This window comes from Apodemus sylvaticus, chromosome 17, assembly GCF_947179515.1.
Source record: "Apodemus sylvaticus chromosome 17, mApoSyl1.1, whole genome shotgun sequence".
Taxonomy (NCBI): Eukaryota; Metazoa; Chordata; class Mammalia; order Rodentia; family Muridae; genus Apodemus; species Apodemus sylvaticus.
Genome location: NC_067488.1, coordinates 709,513 through 728,827, shown reverse-complemented (window position 1 = coordinate 728,827; position 19,315 = coordinate 709,513). Strand labels below are relative to the sequence as shown.

General features: G+C 41.3%; 1 protein-coding gene across 1 annotated transcript in view; it reads right to left on the bottom strand.

Moving 5' to 3' along the window:
- Window positions 1-17,415: 17,415 nt before the first annotated feature.
- Ptdss1 (phosphatidylserine synthase 1) overlaps window positions 17,416-19,315 on the bottom strand; it is a 103,276-nt gene continuing 101,376 nt past the window's right edge. Inside the window, exon 13 of the mRNA XM_052160570.1 lies at window positions 17,416-18,459. Within this exon, the coding sequence (XP_052016530.1) occupies window positions 18,350-18,459 (110 nt within the window). The 3' untranslated portion in view covers window positions 17,416-18,349. The remainder of the gene's footprint in view (window positions 18,460-19,315) is intronic.

The window sequence follows — 19,315 nt, the reverse complement described above, 5'->3', positions numbered from 1 at the left end:
ATAGCACACTCTTAGTCACAGTGTTAGAACATACTGTACTAGCTTAATGGAACTGCTCCTGGCTGGACCAGATCTGTCTGGAATCAAGCTCATCACCTACTGTTACCATGTGCATCCTGAGTCTGCTCTGCCACCTGTTTCCTGTTCAGTGACTAAAATCATCATTTTCCTGGTTTTCTTTCTCTCCTTCCTTTCTTCCTTTCTTTCTTTCTTTCTTTCTTTCTTGCTTGCTTGCTCTTTCTTTCTTTCTTTCTTTCTTTCTTTCTTTCCCCACTCTCCCCCCTCTCTCTTTCTTTTCTGTTTTTTTTTTTTGAGACAGGGTTTCACATAGCCCAGGATGTCCTCAAACTTGCTATATAGCCAAGGATGACATTGAACTCTTAGTTTCCCCTCTTCTACTGGGAACAATCCCCTGCCCCCTGCCCCCTGCCCCCTGCCCCTTGCCGCTCCTTGCCAAGTGCTAGGATTTCAGGTATATGCAACTATCCTAGCTTACTTCTCCGCTGCAGTGATAAAACACTAGCCATAAGCTACTTAGGGATTGAAAGAATTTATTTGGGTTATAGGTTACAACCAATTATCACGTGAACACAAGACAGGAATCTAGAGGCAAGAACTGAAGCAAAGGCTATCACACTGACTTGCTCAGCTACCTTTCTTAGACAGTCAAGTCCAATCTGATGGAGGCAATTCCTCAAATGAGATTGCCTTTCCAAAGGTATATCTAGATCTGTGTCAAGTTGACCAAGAATACCCAGCACAGCCACAATCTCTGGCCATCTTTTTAATTGTAATCAATCTAAGAACTTCTTACCAAGGAGCTGAAGAAGTTTGTAGCCCTGCAGGAGGAACAATAATAAATACCAACCAGTACCCTGAGTTCCCAGGAATTAAACTACCAACCAAAGAGTACACATGGAGGGACCCATGGCTCCAGCTACATATGTAGCAGAAGATGACCATTTCAGATATTAGTGTGAGGAGAGGCCATTGGGCCTGTGAAGGCTCAATTCCCCAGAATAGGGGAATACAAGTCAGGAAATTGGGGGGAGGGGAGGGTTGAGCAGTGGGAGAGGGGATGGGATAGGGGGTCTTAGAAGGGGTAAAGAAGAAAGGGGATACCATTTGAAATGTAAATAAAGCAAATATCTAATTAAACATAATAAACAAGAGAAAAAAAGAACTTCTTACCAATGACATCTTTTGATGTTTATTCTATGGTCCACATCCATCTGCCTCAGGTCTGACCATCTCTAGCTCTCCCTTGGGTCAGTGTCATGGTCAACACTGCAAGAAACAACTGTACTCCATTTCTACCCCCGTTGCCATAATATCATCTTAGTCTTTCTAAAAGCACAGATTAAAGTTCCATAAAGGCTTTCCTTTGTCTTTGGCTGAGCAAATTTCATAGCAGTACACATCAGAATTCTTTTAATCATAAATGATAGAAATAGTTTGTGTAAGGGGGGGCATCATTGACTTGAAAATTGAAATTAGTAAGAAATAAAAGTGTTAATGGGAGGAGGGGTTCAAATGCCATTAAAATTCTCTCTCTCTCTCTCTCTCTCTCTCACACACACACACACACACACATTTTGTCGTTTGCTCCATCAGCCTATAGCGTGCTGTGTGAAATGAAAAGTTCATATGTATCCAGTTTTATCCATCTATTTTTTTATTCAGTTCAAATTTAAAAACCTTTTGGTCTGGCAGGAATAATGGACTCATATCTAGTCTAAGGCTTATGGGTAGAGTGAAGTCACCATGGCTGAGTGTATATCCTCATGGAGAAGAGCCAGAGTGTTAATGTATCATCAACACTGGTTACAATAGATGGCCACATATAAACTATTAAAGTCTTAGACATGCAAACACAGCCCAATATTTCCTTCCTCACCATTACCCTTGCTAATACAGCAAAGTAGTCAAGCCCTTAGGCTCTGGAGACAGACTTCTGGGCTAGCATGGCCTTAGGAATGCCGCTAATCCATGAGCCTTGGTTTCCTGATTTGTACAATGGGGGAGAGTACAGTGATGCCAACCTGAGCGCTGTAGACCTTGGTTATTGCGAGCTCCTAGGACCACAGCAGGGTCAGTGCACTCATCGCTCTTATTCTTCCCGGGGTGCAGGAATGAGAAGCCTTTGCAAAGCAGCAGGGCTTCTGGCTACTGATTGTGCCAACAGAATGAGATCAAGGTTAATCAGAGTAACAGACTGACCTGATTCTCAACACTCCAGAAAAGTGAGCCAGCTGACAGCAGAGAGGACGGTGCCAGGAAGAGGCGCTCTTGGCTCTTCTCCACAGGGCAGGGCTCAGAGCCTATCAAGTGTCTTACTCTCCCTGCCAGAGGAAGGTAATATCTGGGAGGAAGCATATCTCTAGCTCTGAGGTTATATTATTGTTGCCTTGTAGGTCATAGCCTGGAATCATCTCTGTATTAAATGATAATTAAGATGCCCCTGTAAAGAGGACCTGGGTATAATTATCTGAGTCATTAAGCTGCTCAATCGAAAGTGGGTGAATGTTTTACTATTGTAGTCCCACTCTCAGGCAATCTTCACATTTCTAAAAACAAGGAATGAAGCTGAACACTTGGGGGAGGTTTGGACTTAATGTCACCTATTTATGTTTACCCACCACACCAAAAAGCTCCAAGCAGGCACTGCAAGAACTCCAGGGGCATGCTCTTTTCTTTTCTGCAGAATCAAAAGTGGTCTTGGAACAGAGAACACAAAAGGAAGGGCTGACAGACCAGCCAAGCAAGGAAACAGCTCATTAGGAGCCTCTAAAGAGGTGTTAAATTTAAGCAAGTTAAAAGCATACTACTTTAAATGAGACTTTTCAAAAATAAAGAGATGTGTGCAGGTAGAAAGCAAATGTAATCATTTTGCAACAGGGCATAATTTGATAATTAATGAGGAAATAGGATAATCTTGAGGGAGCCCCAGGAAATGAAGAAATATTTCTTGATTAAGGAACACTCAGGAGAAAAAGTTATTGGAATGTAGGCAATTCACCAGCAAAGTCCTGATAGCAAATCTTTATTAGATGTGTATGTCAGGACAGAGTTTTTTGTCATAGCTGTGCTTTGTCTTAATTCACCAGTCCCACTACTGCCTTAATGGAAACACGGAACAGAGAACAATACAGCTCTCTCTCTCTCTCTCTCTCTCTCTCTCTCTCTCTCTCTGTCTCTGTCTCTCCCCTCCCTCCCTCCCTCCCTTCCTCCCTCCCCCCCTCATGTGTGTGTGTGCATGTTTAGCAAACATAAGTTTCTTTTTGTTGGTCAGAAACTCCCAAGTGTCTTTACCAACCTCACACAGGAAAGCAGGGAACAGTAAGCTTACTGGACATATACACAATGCCCTAAAGCCTGCCCAGGTGGGGCTCTGCTACTCTGGGACCACCAAAGAAACTTTTGGCAACGTGCTATGAAGAAGTTCTGATTCCAGTTAGTCAGAAAGGCATCTTAGGGAAGGCTACGCTCTGGATCTAGAACATGTGGGTCCAACCTTCCACACGGTTCTTGATCTCAGGCATGTTCCTTGAATTCTCTGAGGTTCAGCATCCTGGCACCTGTCTCTCAGTGTCCTTGTGAAGACAAAGAGTCAATCTGTGTAATGGGCTCACTCTCAGTAGTGCTTAAACCCTGGAGTCTGCTCTGCAAACATCTGTTAATACTAACTAACTTCACCATCTGATACTGCAGCTATTGGCCACAGGTGACTGAAATGACTGATATACATTACAAGATGCACACAGATTCCAGGCCTTATACAAGAGAAGAAACATAAAATTTGTTATCAACAATTTTATATCAGTTGATTATACATGAAAAAGAAAGCATTTTGAGCATAATAAGTAAAATTTGTTGTAGGGATTAATTACATTCACTCCTTTGAGTCTTTATATTGTGGTTGAAAAACAGCAGAGCCGGGCAGTGGTGGCACACGCCTGTATTCCCAGCACTCTGGGAGGCACAGGCAGGCAGACTTCTGAGTTCGAGGCCAGCCTGGTCTACAGAGTGAGTTCCGGGACAGCCAGGGCTATACAAAGAAACCCTGTCTCGAAAAAACCAAATCCAAAAAAACAAAAAGCAAAAAAAACAAATAAACCAAAACAACAACAAAAGGCACAGAATACAGGATTTATTATGTTGGCTATTATTATTGTTATTATAATTATTATTAAGTTGAATATAGTTGTATTTTTAAAGAGAATACAGAAGTTCATCTTGCAAATCTGTATCTCTGTGCTCATTAAACAAAAACTTCCCACTTGCTTTTCTCCAGGATCCTGGCAACTACTACCCCAATTTCTACAGACTTGACTGCTTTAGCAGATACCTCAGAGAAAAATAATCACAGTATTTGTATTTTTGTGACTTGCTTCTTTTACTTAGCACAGTGTCCTCAGAAGTCATCTGTGCCAAATAGTAAGGATAGAGCTTACTTCCATTTAAAATAAATTCTATTCCGTTATTTATTGTTTCAAAATGGCATAAAATTTAAATTTAAAAGTTTGTCTCATATTACATTCCTGTTGGAAGGTAAGAGCCTAATATCACTGATTACCAACTCTATCAATGCAAACCCTCCTTTATAAGAATTCATTTTTAACTACTTCCTTGCCCTCTTGCAGTTAATTTCATAAATCATAGCACTTATCTACACTTAGAAACTTTTACAAAGAGTATAATGTCCTTACTATAACAAGAAGAATAAAGGAAAGGATTGTATAAGGAAAAGTGCATTTCAAAGTTATGTTTAAACATAAATACTTGAACACCAAATAGTCAGATGCTTAAATGGATACAGGGAATCACCACTAATTAGAAAACAAATACCTCAGATGCTAGCAATATGATTTCCATCAGAGATGTGATTTTCTAAAATATAACACTTCAATATGTTCCAATAAAGCAAAGTAGAATTTTCTATTCATATGCTTATGGTTTTATGAAAATTAGCATAAATATAAATGGAATAAAATATAAAAATATATAAAAATTGTAACTAGGTTCTAGGCTCAAAGACTTTCAAAATAGGATTTTTTAAACCTAAATAAATGCTCAATTGGGATAATAAGAAATAAATTGATTCTAGAGTAATATTTCATTCTAAGAATCACCCTGAGGATACTAGCCCATCATGTACCTGCCTATTTATTGGAGGTCATGACATTCCTGCCACTGGTACTTAAGATTAAGCAATTCTTTGTTTTCCAGAGCTCCAGCTTTAATGCCGCAGACCCTCCCTGAGAAGCAGCAATTATGTATATAAATGGCTTACTCTGCTGATTCCAATAGTCAGTGTTTGGTGTGCTGCTCCACTTTCTTGACTAACAGTCCTATCTATCCATAGGTCCCATTTTAGCCTGCAACAACTCAACAGGAGGACAGACCTCTGGTCTAGCTTGAGCCAGAAGCCTGGACTACAGATCCTCCTGCAGAACCTTTGACATAGCATATTCAGTGTCTTTTCCTTCAAACCTGTGCTCTTCCTTGACATACAGATTTCATTGCCTCTGATATTTTCTTTGGACCAGAATATCCTCTTCCTCTCTTTCCACATTTGTCTCTGATGTTTTTAAAAAGAACATTTTGGGTGGGTTATAAGACTCTCAAGGAGTTTGAGGAATAGTAGTTAATGGTCCTAATGTAGTTCTCACAACTGACTACACAGCTCGTTTTTCTGGTGAGGAGTACACAATGATAGGACCATCAGAGACTTTGAACCCCACTATCCTGGTCCTACACACTCTCCACACCTGAGCTCTCAGTCTTTCCTGTACAACACCCCCAAACTAAAACGTTAACCCCAAGTATTTCAAGGACTATACAGTTGTACTTGTATCCCAAGTACTCGTGTCCAAGAATGCTATGCTAATGTCCAGGCTGCTGTTCTGAGATCCTCAGGCAAACTGCTCTACAAAACCTCCATGTTCTGATAGACACTGACCAGCCTTCTCTTCCTGAGTGTTCTACTGACTGACCAGGAATGCATGCTGACTGTTCTGTCTCTCAGTAAAATCACTAATCACTGGAGAGCAAGAGCAGTCTCTTTTACGACATCCGATTCTCCCAAAGCACCAGGTAGAGTTCTGCTCAGACAGGAGTCAAAGATAGAAATGTCGGCAAATGAAGAGCAGAATTCAGCACCGAGAAGGCTGAGAGAAGTGAGCCGGTTCCACGGGTTCATGACACTTTCACATCTGAGAACCCTGGTCTTTCTAGCCTAGACAAGTTGGGGTCTTAAAAGAAGGCAACTTAAGGAAATGGACTTGATTTACCTAATAATCTCTAATTCATTAAGAACCTCTCTTTTTAAAAAAAATAGAAATCTCTCGATAGAAAAAGAGCATAGTCTCAAAGTTGTTTCTTCCAAATACAGAACTTACTTGAAACATTTGACCTTTCTGGAGCTCAGGTTCATTTAGTCTCTGCCTATACAACTGCGTAAGCTTCTTTATTTCTAAGAACAAAGGCTCATTAAAAGAAAAAAGTCTTTAACGTCTCTTTGGACATCAAATAATTCTACAGAGGAAATGCTTTGATGAGGTAAGTGTAAATGAGTAAGGAACATATGGATTAGATTTTTCATATAATACACATGGATTGAAGAATTAAGGGGAACTATTTTGAGGAAATATGGTTTATATTTGGATTCTGCCTACTCTACACATGCTGATTAAGTTAAAGACCACTGGTTTTCTTTGTGTTTTATTTCTCCCTGTCAACCTCTGGGACCGCTTCATTATGGAAAGGAGAACAGAAACATTATAGGGATTGGAGAGCCAGGATCCCTATCGACAAATAGTATCTTCTGGAAGCCCCAGGGACTGGGGAGGCCTCATAGGTTGGGGTGGGTGAGACATCCTCTTGGGGAAGGGGAGGAGGAATGGGATGAGGAACTGTTGGAGGGCAGAACCCAGGAGGGGATAATGACTTGACTGTAAAAAAAAAAAAAAAGATTAAAAATAATTAAAAGAAAAGGAAAGAAAGGTGCTCATTAAATGTTGTGTCTGAAAACAGGCTTTTCTTGCATGTGAGGATCAGAACATCTCATCCTGCACAGCCTTGCTAAGGAGGCTAGGCTGTAGGGTTGGACAGTCCTGATTCCCCGAATCCAAGCATTCACCATGTGGGGCAAACAGTCTCTGTCTAGAGGAGATAAACAGAACTACAGGTTCCCACCTGTGGGGGATGGAGCTGTGGGACAAAGAGCAAGCCAGCAGAGAGCTGCTGTGTTTGTCCTCAGACACAAAGAGCCATCAGAGAAGTTCTGGCTGGCTGGGAAAGCGAACAAACCAAAACCACAGAAAACATTAAACGTAAAACCTGAAAAGGAAACCTAACTGAGAACAGGAGGTGGGGGGTTCCAGCCTTTGGATTTGACTATGGCTTCCTGAACGTGCCCAGATAGCAGGAACAAAACCACTGCGATTACATTAAAATCACTAAAGGTGATTTCAGCTGAAATCAAAAAGTAGAAACTCAGAATGGAAACAATGCAATCTGTGGAGTAGGAAAAAAAAGATATAAAAAAAGAAAAAAAGATATAAATCATATATCCAAAAAATATAAGAAAATACAAGACTATAATAAACAACAAAAACCAAGTGTGATTTTTAAATGTGGGCAAAAGATATGATGGATATTATTTTTCACTAAAGATGACATATAAATGCCTGTTATATATGTAAAAAGTACTTAACTGTGTCTAATTCTCAGGACAATGAAAATGAAGAAAAGAAGCATATATGTGTTAGAATATTTAAAGAAATCATAACAGGTGAATACAATTGTGCAATTGGTATAAACTGGGATTATAAATTTCTGTGGTGTTTACTATGAAAGTAATATGAAGCTTCCTCTAAAAATATCAAACATCGAAACATTCAACAGTCCCATCTATAGATATATTCCCAAAGGAGCTAAAGTCAGAATATAGACATATGTGTATTTAGATGTTTATCATATTAGCTAAGACAATGACACAACTAAAAGACTATTGGTGAATAAAAAAAAAAAACAGAGCATTTATACAATATTCCATCATAAAAAAGAAGGAAAACATACCATTTTCAACAACATGGCTAGATCTAGAAGAGATTATTCTAAGAAAAATAAGCCAGGAACCTGAACAAATACCATACGGTTTAATTTTAAGAGGAATGATTAATCAAATCGTAGAGTATGGCAGAGTATAGGAAAGTGATAGTCAAGAGCTTGTGGAGGAGGAATGGGAAGGATTGATCAGGACGTTTCTGTTATGCAAGGCAGATAAGCTCTAGAAATCTGCTGTACAGCATAATAATCACAGTTAACAGTATTGAGGTATATACTTAAAATTCATTGGAAGTATACATTGTTGTCCTCTAATTGCAAAAGAAAAACATTAACATGCATACATCCATACATAATGGGTTGGTGGTTTGAATGAAAATGACCCCCAGAGGGTGAAACATTTGAACATTTGGTCTCTAGTTAGTGGAGCTGTTTAGAAAAAATTAGAGGTATGGCTTTGTTGACAGAGGTCTGTCGCTGGGGATAGACATTCAGGTTTGAAAAGTTCATGCTGTCTCCTATCAGTTATGGCTCCAGTTTGCAGGTAAGGAAGATATCTTTCAGCTACTTCTCCAGGACCACACCTGCCTGCCTGCCTGCCTGCCTGCTACCATGTTCCCTGACATGATGGCAATGGGCTCACCCTCTGAAACTATAAGCCCAATAAACTTTCTTCAATAAGTTGCCTTGGTCATGGTGTCTTTTCACAGCAATAGAAAAGTTGCTAAGACTATTGGGGTAGATGGAAACTTTTGGAGCTGATAGACTATACTGTGGTGGCAGTCTTAAGTGCATGTGCATTTGTGCACGTTTGTGGAGGCCACAGGTCAACTTTGGGATTTGTTCCTAGGCATCTTGGTGTTTTGAAACAAAGTCTCTCACTGCTTCTTGACTGAGGGCACAATATGACTAACCACTAGCCTTTCTTGTCATGATGTACTGCATCCTCAAATACTGAGCCAAAATAATACACCTCCCTTACATTGCTTATCAAATTTTGGTCACAGCAAGAAGAAAGTGAGTATCCTTATCTGTATATACTTTTTCTTTCTGCACATTACCTTTAAAGTTTGGGAAACTGTGATGATATAAGCGCTAAGAGAACAGATCTGGGTCCTGGAGATGAGAACCCTGCAGGTTGAGGAAGAGGGAAAGGCTTCTGATTGAAAAGACAGTGATTCCCAATGCACAAACAGCAGAAGGTCATCCTCGGCAACTGGAGGTAAACTCCACACACAGGGTAGGAACCCAAGTAGTAGGGGTGGGAACAAATCCTGTCTTTGGCGTAGCTGTTTCTGGCCAAGTGCTTTAATAATTGTAAGCCTCCAAATCTTGGAAATGTTGGAGTTCACTCATAGGCCTACCCGGAGTCTCCTCCTTTCCCAGATTTTTCCATTGGCTCCTTTTTCTTTTGTTCTTATGGACTCTTTTCTGCAGAGCCTTGAATCACCCAGGCTAATTCCTCTTCTTCCTTCAACCATTTAGAACCAGAAGCTGTACAGCAGGCAGAGCACTTGGGAATGACATTCCTTGGGTGGAAAGGGAGTGAAAATGTGTGATGCTGTTTCTTTTCCTCAGCCTTCTTTTAATACAACTTAATCCTCTGGTTCCTATCAGCACAAGGAACTGGTAGTAATGACCTCTCCCTGGGGCCAGATCAATGATTTGTCCTCACTCCATTACCCAAGAGAGAAGTCAGATTAGTACAGACACTCATACATGAGAGTGGCTTCCTCTTGGAAACATGTTAAAAAAACAAAGCAAAACAAAACAAAAGCCAAGCAAACAAACACAAAAAGCCCACACATTTTCCCCCCACAGGAAAACATTTAACTCAGTGGCTCATTATTGCTTGTCTGGTAAACGTATGCAAGAAACACATTTGTGTTTACAAGCAAAAAAAAAAACGGTTCCTTAAACTAAACTGGTCCCAGCAGGAGAGTTACAAAGATGGAAGATAATTAGTTCAGTTTGGGTAAAACGACCAGTGGAAATGCCTTTTCTTGGGAGTTCTGTTCTCATTAAAGCAATGAGCAGCCTTGCAAGATGAAGAACATCTTTCTTAGATATAGAGCAGATGCAGCCCCTGGCATCTCAGATCTTGCAGCTCAGCTAAGTTCAGGAATCCCCACCATGATCCCCATTTGAAAACCAGAGTGGTTTTTGGACCCATAAGGAGGGAAGAGACTTCTCTGGGAGCAGAAATGCATGTATAAACTGTCAGGTCTGATGACTTGGACCTTGCCAGCTTAAGAGGAAGGAACAGTAAAATTGGGGATTGGGAGACTGCAGCAGAATATTTCAGTTCTGCTTTGGGGAACTGGCAAATTATTTGCAAGCCACACCCTTTGCCAACAAGAAGCACAGAAGGGAGGTGATGAATCTGCAGGCAGACCAATAGGGAGGTAAGGGACTGAAGGTCCTACCTTTTTCTTTTGGAAGAGGCCTTTATAGGATTTTCTTGGATTGAGTAAGTCTTGGCAACGATGGGTAGATACTTAGATCTCAAGGAAAGTCCTCAAGGAGAAAGAGGGTGGTTGGATGACACAGTTGGATCCCTAAGCCTCAAGGGCCCAGTCTGGTGTAGGAGGAAGAGCAGACTAGGTACAGATGCCTCCTGCTGGGCCAGCAAGGATGGGAGCACCTCTGAATGAAACTATGCTGATGAGACGAGCCAGTCTGCTGGCCTTGGGGAACAGAAATCCCATCCATATCCATTTCTTCAGAAGATTTAGTTAGGCTAGAAGGCTCAGAGGGCAGCAGAATACTGCACTTCCTGTGGACAATGGTATCTTGGAATCTGCAGGATTTATGGGGGGAAAATATAAGATATAGCTTGATTGATCTCTAACGGGTGAAGTGAGTTATTGTGGTTGGTAGAGGGAGGTTTTTCTGTGAAATTAATAAAACCAATGCTTTAAGTCCCTTCCTTTGGAATGGGGCTTTCCCAAGGCTCTCAGGGGTAGCCTAACAAATCAGGCCACATGGCATTACTTTTTCTGAAACATTATGCCTAAGAGTTTTTTAAATTATTTTTTCACAGACAAGATCTCAAGCTTGTAAATCCCAAGTAGAGGCCCCACAAAACCTGAATCTTTGGGTGTTATGAATCAGTAGATGAGGGAGAAACTCAGAGCCTTCTTTGGGATCTGGCAAAAATATGCAAACAGGTATGGGGAAAAAGGGGGTGGGTGGTCCAAGTCCTGAAGACTGACCAGGAGGCTTCAGTTATTTTCAAAGAAGAGATACTTTGTAGTATTTTCATTTCTTTTAGTCGCTGTTTTTTAAAATAAGGTCTCATCATATAGACATGGCTGGCTTAGAACTTGCAAGAAATCTGCGTCAGCCTCTTCGGTACTGGAATTAAAAGCATTTGCCACTACACCCAGCTTAAGGTATTTTCTAATTAGCACTTATAAAGGAAGGGCTATCAAGTTCCATGGCTGGTTAAACTCTAGGAGGAAAATAAAGTGAACAAAACGGCCCTCCAGCATGTAGGATGTGGGGCTCCAGGACACATTAAATGTGGTAGCTGAGGAAGTGAGACCAAGATGTTTTATGAATCAAATGTGGTATAAAGAAAATGACAGTCAAACATGCTATGTGACTGAATGGGCATTTGTGAGGGTATTCTGTGGGTGAGTATGTTGGTGATTTTCAAACCACACTGCTCTGCTGTCAGCATAGTCACTGACCACACCAAGAAAAACAGAAGCATGTTGACTTTAATAGGTACTTTTCAGAGACAGGCTGTTACGAAAGTAGCCTGGGAAAGTTTGAGCTCTGCATGTTTTTTCAGCTTTCCCCCACTGCTCTGAACTGGAGTGAGGCTGCCCAAATGGGAAAATGCTCAATACCAGTAAAGCAACACCAGCTCAGCCTCTGTGGTCTAAGGACCCTAGAAGCAGGAATCCATGGAGCAACCAGGTGGCTAAGTATAAACACTGGGTATTGAGATGGACTGACACAGGCTAATCCTAGAAAGATTAGAATGTTACTGTCACCTACTGTCCCGTCTTCATCAGTGTTGAATGGACACTTCAAAGTATTTCCTTCCTTGGCTGGTCAAGAGCCACTGCTGTTTAGCTCGTTAAATAAGCCAGAGCTGACCCACCAAGATCCTGGACAACTTTGTGACTGTTTTTCCTGCTTGTAGTAGCAGTGTAATCCCTGAACAGAATTTCCATCAAGAGAGGTAAAAAGAAAACTCAAAACTTCTCCAGCCAAAACTCATGTGAAGTGAAATTTGGGAGGTGGCTAAGTATAAACACTGGGTATTGAGATGGACTGACACAGGCTAATCCTAGAAAGATTAGAATGTTACTGCCACCTACTGTCCCGTCTTCATCAGTGTTGAATGGACACTTCAGAGTATTTAGTAAGTCATGAAGAAGTGGTAGTTTTCATTTTGAAAAATCACTATCTCAGAAAGACATTTCACTTATTTGTTCTTCCTAGAAATATGGTGGGGCCCTTAGAAATTAAAGCTATATGCATTCCTTATTCTCCAGAATGTCAATCACAATCCTGTAGGTGGAGGGAACTACTAGCAGGAACAAATTGCCTTGGAGGAGGACAGGATCTCACAGAAAGGTAGAATCTTGTTTCTAGGGATGAAATCTTAGAGTGTGTTCAGGCCATGTGCACAAATGGTTAGGCAGACCCTAATTTCAAGTACTAATCCTTTCTCTTATAACCAATATTTAGAGAGTGAATTGGCACTTTGGTTATCTCAAATGAGGCCATGAGATCTGAGTCTCTTTGAAGAAGCACCGTACATAAAGCAGTGATTCCCCCAAAATCTGACTGTCAATCTGCTAGATGCTGAAACTGGATAGGAAGGCTGTGGGTGGATGCACAAAGGCTCTATCAGGTGGTGGGGAGCAGGTCAGGAACATAATAAGCATTATGTCCAGACATCTCAAAGAGCCTTGGCTTGACTTAACAGCTTCTTGGCCTAGTGCCTAGGAGCAAGTGTTCAACTGTTCCATGCCTCTTATCCAAGAAAAATGCCGTCGAACTGACAGGGCTCACAGAACATACATTCATGTGAGCATCTGGGACAACCTTTCCTCTGGAATTAAGATATTACTCTGGCAAGTGAAGTCCTGTGTTTTGGAGGCTGTTGGGAATATAGGGGCTCTGAGAGCTACATGCAGAGTTGTTTCAGAGGTTCTAAGTGCTGCTGTCTTGAAAACTTGTTCTCTATGGTGCTATAAAAACCTCATTCTCCTGCAGCTGATCTAGGTATTTAGACTCCAAGAGAAGGTGCAAGCCAGGGACCTCATTCCTTCCTGGTTGTACCTGTCTAAAATGAACCTCATCAGCCTGTGATATACAGAACAATGAGACCAGTATCCCTTGGTTATGACAGTAGGCCAAGTCAGAGGTCATACTTCTAGTAAGGGAGCATTCTGTCATCCTGCCTACAATTTGACCCTGTAATTAAGGGTATTGTGTACACTTTACATGTAACAATGCAACCTTTTGGTTCTTTTATATGAGATTTTGAGAAATCACTTTCTTTTTTTTTTCACATTGAAAAAAGTTTAAAAAACTTCTAGCAGCAAGAACAGTAACAAAACAAAAGGAGAAATGTACAAAGAAAACAAGGAGGAAATTGTGTCTTCTGTGGATGTCTCCACTCTTAATTGAGTTCTTTTTTTTTTTTTTTTTTTTAATTCGGGAGAAATCTCTTTTAATGCACAGCAGACCTCATTTGTTGTGGTTTGTGGAACCACAGAGAGTCCTCATTTCATCAGATAGGAAGGGGAGAGGGACTTCTACCCTGGAACATGAATGTCCGACTACTAGGGCCATTGGCGTCCACAATATACAGACCCTTACAGTTTCAATGTCATCAGAACATTCCAGTACCAAAGAAAACACAGTAACATATAGTCATACTACAAAATGTAAGCATGAGTCCAGAGACCTAAAGAAACCCTCAAGTTGACTGACTCAGCTGAACAAGCAAAGTCTTCTAGAAAATTGTATTTTCTCAATAATAATCCTGTCCTTAGTAGGTGCTGGTATAAGAAATGTGCTAATACCCTCTTTTGCACATTAAGAGAGCAGTGATGCAGGGGGTCTGGAAGTCTTCTTTCTTAGGAATGTGGGTAGGAAGCTAGCCTGATATCCACTTCTCTAGCTAGTCAGGTACACTATACATAAAGGCCAGTTTTCAGCATGAATAATAAGGTGACAGATTATAAAGAAATATAAGCTAAGTTGAGGCACATGAAGCCTCAATGGGAGCTAGACTATTGCAAATCTTTAAACAGTGTGGGACTGTGGCAAAATATATCACCTTAGAGTTCAGGAAGTTCAAGTTTCTACCCAATAAGCCATGTGAGGTGGTACAAGCCTGTAATCACAGCACTTAGTAGGCTGAAAAAGGAAGACATCTGTGAACTCATGGCCGGCCTGGGATCCATAGAAAACCTTTGTGTGTTGTTTGTTTGTTTGTTTGTTTTGTTTTGTTGTTGTTTTCTTCCTTTTTTCTTTAAAATCCATCCAACACATTGAAAGAAAGTAATAGAAAGAAAGTAGACAGTGTACCAGATGAAGTTTTTAAAGTGGACCAAAGACAGTTTTAGTAGACATCAGAGAGAAGGAAGATCTTTTACAATTCAGCATGCCTACAAGCTAAACAATTCAAGTCTAGCTATTTTTTTTTTTGAATCAGGTCCCTTTTTTTGTAGACATCAGTAATTATTGCTTTAAATTATTTGGGAAGAGAAAGGAAGCCATCAGAGTAAGAGGGAAGCAAAAGGGCATAAGTATAATCTATAATTTGCATACATGTATGAAAATGTCATAATAAAACATTATTTTGTACGATCAATATATGTTAACAAAATTACTTTATGTATTAATTTTATAGTAAAATTAAAAAGCTATGTTTATTTATTACATCAGGTTTCAAAGTCTGACTAGAAAAATATTATAACCTTTACCTATGAACAGCTTATTATCATGTTTAGAATAAAAGATGAAAAAGGAAGATGTGAAAATTTAGTAACTTTGGATGAGACTGTGGCCCATTGGTATTAGCCCCTCCAATATCTACGACAAAGAACCAAATCTTAAATATAATCATGGAACCATGCATGAATGAAAAGAAAATAGATGTTCTGTTAGGTGCTGGGATGCAGGAACCAGAGGTCTTTTTCCATCATAGAAATGGAAAATACATAGGTACAAGTGTCCACTTGTCGGACTTCTAGATATTTAAGTGACAGTCACCTGATGAACATGTGGTAAGCCCAGGAGTCCCATGAGAGTCCCCGAACACAATGAATGGCTCCTCCAAGCACCCCGTGTTTAGAGGGTACACAGCAGTCTACTCCCAAAAGCCCAATTTCTTATTTCCCATCCAGTGGTATGTCTTTTTTCCCTTACCCAGGTTTCCCTTTAGACACTCTGTGAAGGCTGGGAAATGTATCATTTACCTCCAAACATTCTAGAAGCAAAATTTCAAAAGGCAAGCCTTATCAAAGCAGGTATTACTTCTTAGGGTGCTCTGAGGCAAATGGTCTCTGGGTAGGGACCAAGAGTGCTGGAATTGATAGAATTACTTTTATTTTCCTGGGTGAGAGCCTGATTTCCAAGGTCACTTCAGAGGCAGTTGCAATAGAGCCTAGCATTTGCCAGATGCTAAGTATCATTAAACTGCTCAGTGGGGCAGTGAACATCTGAGCATGGAGGGGAGAACAAGCGGGCAAGGCCTCTTTATGAATGGTGAAAGGAACATGAGGGAAGGAAGAGAGGCCTGTACGGACCAAGGATAACAAAAGGGAAAGAGGATCTGACACTCAGTGTAGTGTGACTTTGGAAGAAGGACACTCAAAACTCTCTTCCTGCTTTATACTCTGAACTTTAAAGCCAGCAATCGGCCAAGAGGGCCATGAGGTGACTTAACAGTCACCACTCACTAATGGACACCTCTGGAACATATGCTCTACTTCCATCAACCTAGGGTCAATTTCCAGAGGTAACAGAAACTTCGGCCAGGACCAGTGGTATGGTTTGGAGGAAATGGCAACACAGTCATGAAAAGTGTAGGTTTTGTCATTACAATAGCTAAAATCCTTACTCAAAGTGAAAAAGAAAGTTTGAACTCAATGTACATGGAAAGTATCTAAGGACATTCCTAGATGTTTCCTACAAAGCCAGAGAGGAAACAATGCCTTGTGTGCATTGATTCTTTTTTTCTTTTTTCTTATTCGATATATTATTTATTTACATTTCAAATGATTTCCCCTTTCCTGGCTCCCTGCTCCCCGAATGTCCCATAAGCCCTCTTCCCTCCCCCTGTTCCCCATCCACCCCTTCCCACTTCCCTGTTCTGGTATTCCCCCACACTGCTGCACTGAGCCTTTCCAGAACCAGGGGCCACTCCTTCTTTCTTCTTGGACACTGCACACTCTACAGTAATGTCAAATTCACTACTGGCTGTAGAGGCATTTTCTGTCTAGTTATAGAAATTGGGCATGTTCTTCTTTGGAGGGGTTGGCCTACCCGCTAGATGAGTCCTACAGTACCAGTCCCTGATGTCCTGGAAAACAAACTTGGAAACCATCATACAATCTACAAGAGAAATACAAAATTTTGGGCTCATCAAAATTGCACAGAAATAAAACAAAGCAATGTTTAAAAGTCATAACTATATTCAAAGCCTGTTTGATGGAATGTGTGGAGAGGGCCAAAGCTCAGTAGCAGAGCTTTTGTCTAGCACACAAGAGGCCCTGCGTTCAATTCCAGAACTGCAAAAGGAGGGATGGGGAATGACAGGCGCCTCTTTGCTCCCTTTTCAACAGACTCATGGAACACTATGGGAAAGTTTAGAGCTGTGGCCTGCCATGGCTGAGAAAGCAAGTTTGTGGGTGGCTCTAAATCACGTGGTCACCCAGTGCAATGACGGTGAGTCTAGTTTTTCTTCATGATTGATTTAAATCTCTCATCTGGGAATTCTTTTTCCAAAAACAAAACAAAAAACCATAACTTTTATAGTTAATCGTGCTTGGGTGAATGGGCAGAAGGATTGTTTATAGCGAGTTTGTAGCTGTACAGGCCACTTGTCTGAGAAAGAAAATCCAACCTGGTAAGTACAACCACAGTGACAGACAATGGCTACACTTCTATTTCCTGTGGATCACTTTGGGAGATTCAGATAGGTCACACATGTGTAAGCCATTTTAAAATACATTGTCGTTTTCTTTCTTTACCACATAGAACACACATCTATATGTATTATCCTAAGGTCAACCGTAAAATATGAAGTTGCCTCCAAACAGTTGAAAGACTAATAAGATACAAAGAAACATTGTTCGAACAAAGACAGATCTTTGATAAGCTTTTTAATGTGAATCGATTTATTCAAAACAAGGGTCCAGGGTAGACTGGGAGAACGTTCTAGTAGAGCATGGCACAGATGAAAGTTCATTAATACTCACTAGCACCTCACATGAGACAGAAAGACGAAGTAGGCAAACACCACAGAAGGAAAACCAAGCTCGTGGGAAGGCACCTGGCAGGAGAGCCCCAGTGTTCCAGCTCTTCCAGCCAAGCCGTTCTTGTGCACTCAGTCTGGACAGTGTTTGGAAAGGAACAAAACAGTTCTAATCTGAAGTCCACTGCCAGCAGCCAGCCTCCTCACTCCGGCTGCTGGCCTTCTGCCATGCGGCTGGGGCCTGAGTGTGCTAAGCAGCGAAGCTAAAGCTCCTTCCACCCTGTGTGTCTCTAGGAGGAACCCTCCCCCAATTTCAGCAGCGGATTCTGGAAGCTTTTAAGCAGTTTAACTTGAAAATACGAAATAAAAGCAGACTGACTAAACTTAAACAATCAATCAAATGGAAAGGCAGACTCATAAAAATAAAACCCAGTGACCAGTTCATTAACCAATTGGTTAAGTCAACATCTGAATGAAGACATTTATACAACATCCACAAGACACACCAGCATGGAGCCGATAGAGCTGTTGCTGGCAGCCGGGGGAAAAAACAGCTATCCTGTCCTTCCAGCACACTGTATTGCTACAAGAGAATGCAGGCTATGTGCTGAAGTTAAGAGACTCCTCCAGTTGGCCAAGGACCCCAAGCCATGGTCAGCCTAGCGTGTGTCCAGGTCTATAGGAGACAAGACTTACACTCTCAAACCATGATCCCCAAAGCTCCCTCTGTTCTTTCTGTACATTTTGATCTCCGCATAGGAAGGTCCAAATGTGCTCTTTCCCTCTCAGGTCTGGAACAGGCACTCCGACAGTAACTGGCTTCCTTCATTTCTTTCCAACTCCATTGGTGACTTTTGACTTGGAATGCCGGTTCCTTCTTCTGGAAGAATGGCTTCCATTGTTGGTTGAATGCTTTGGTGGGCTGTCTTCAGAACCTGCCCAACGGAAGCCAACACAGTGTGACCAGGGGCCTCTGGGCTTTGTGCCTGTGCACATGGCCTGAGTTCTCTGGGATCTGAGAGTCTCCCTTTCTGGCATGCTCAGCAGCTAAAATCCAGCTCTTACTCACTCTCCCTCTAGTGGCCTCATTAATAAATTCAGGCCAGGGTAATCTGACAGTCTGTGCCTTGTGTGTACCAGGCAACTGCCCCATGTGACTGGAGTTCTATGGAATTTTTAGTCTGGGAATATGTAAGATAGACAATTTACAGCACAGTCCTGAGGATCAGAAGTGAGTTCAAATGAAAGCCTGAACAAGGGACAATTAAAAGTTCAGCCACCTTGTAGGTATCCATCTTATGCTTATATGCCCCAAGTCTATAGAAACTCAACTGTTGTAAGGTCTCAGGTGGAAAGTATTCTTGACCTTTTAACTTTAAAACTATTAGCAGAGACATCAACATCTTTATAAGCAAGGTACCTGATGCTCTGAGTGACAGCCCTGAGATGACAATGTAACATCGGGGCTACTCTTTCCTCTGATAAGAGCGTGTGGCCAGTCTCTAAGTGAGTGGCCAAGCCTAAGCCCCCTCTTCTCCAGCGTTCTGGTTCAGTTCTGGGTGAAATATTTATGAAAGACAGCCAATTAACGCCACTCTCTGAAGGTCCCGTAGCATTTTGTCTTCACTCTAAGTATTTGTCACAGTCCCAAATTTTCTGAAAAGTTTCTCTCTCCCTCCCTCCCTCTCTCTCTCTTTCTCATACACACAACACTCTCTCTCTCCTCTTTCCTCTCTCTCTCTCTCTCTCTCTCTCTCTCTCTCTCTCTCTCTCTCTCTCTCTCTCATCAGC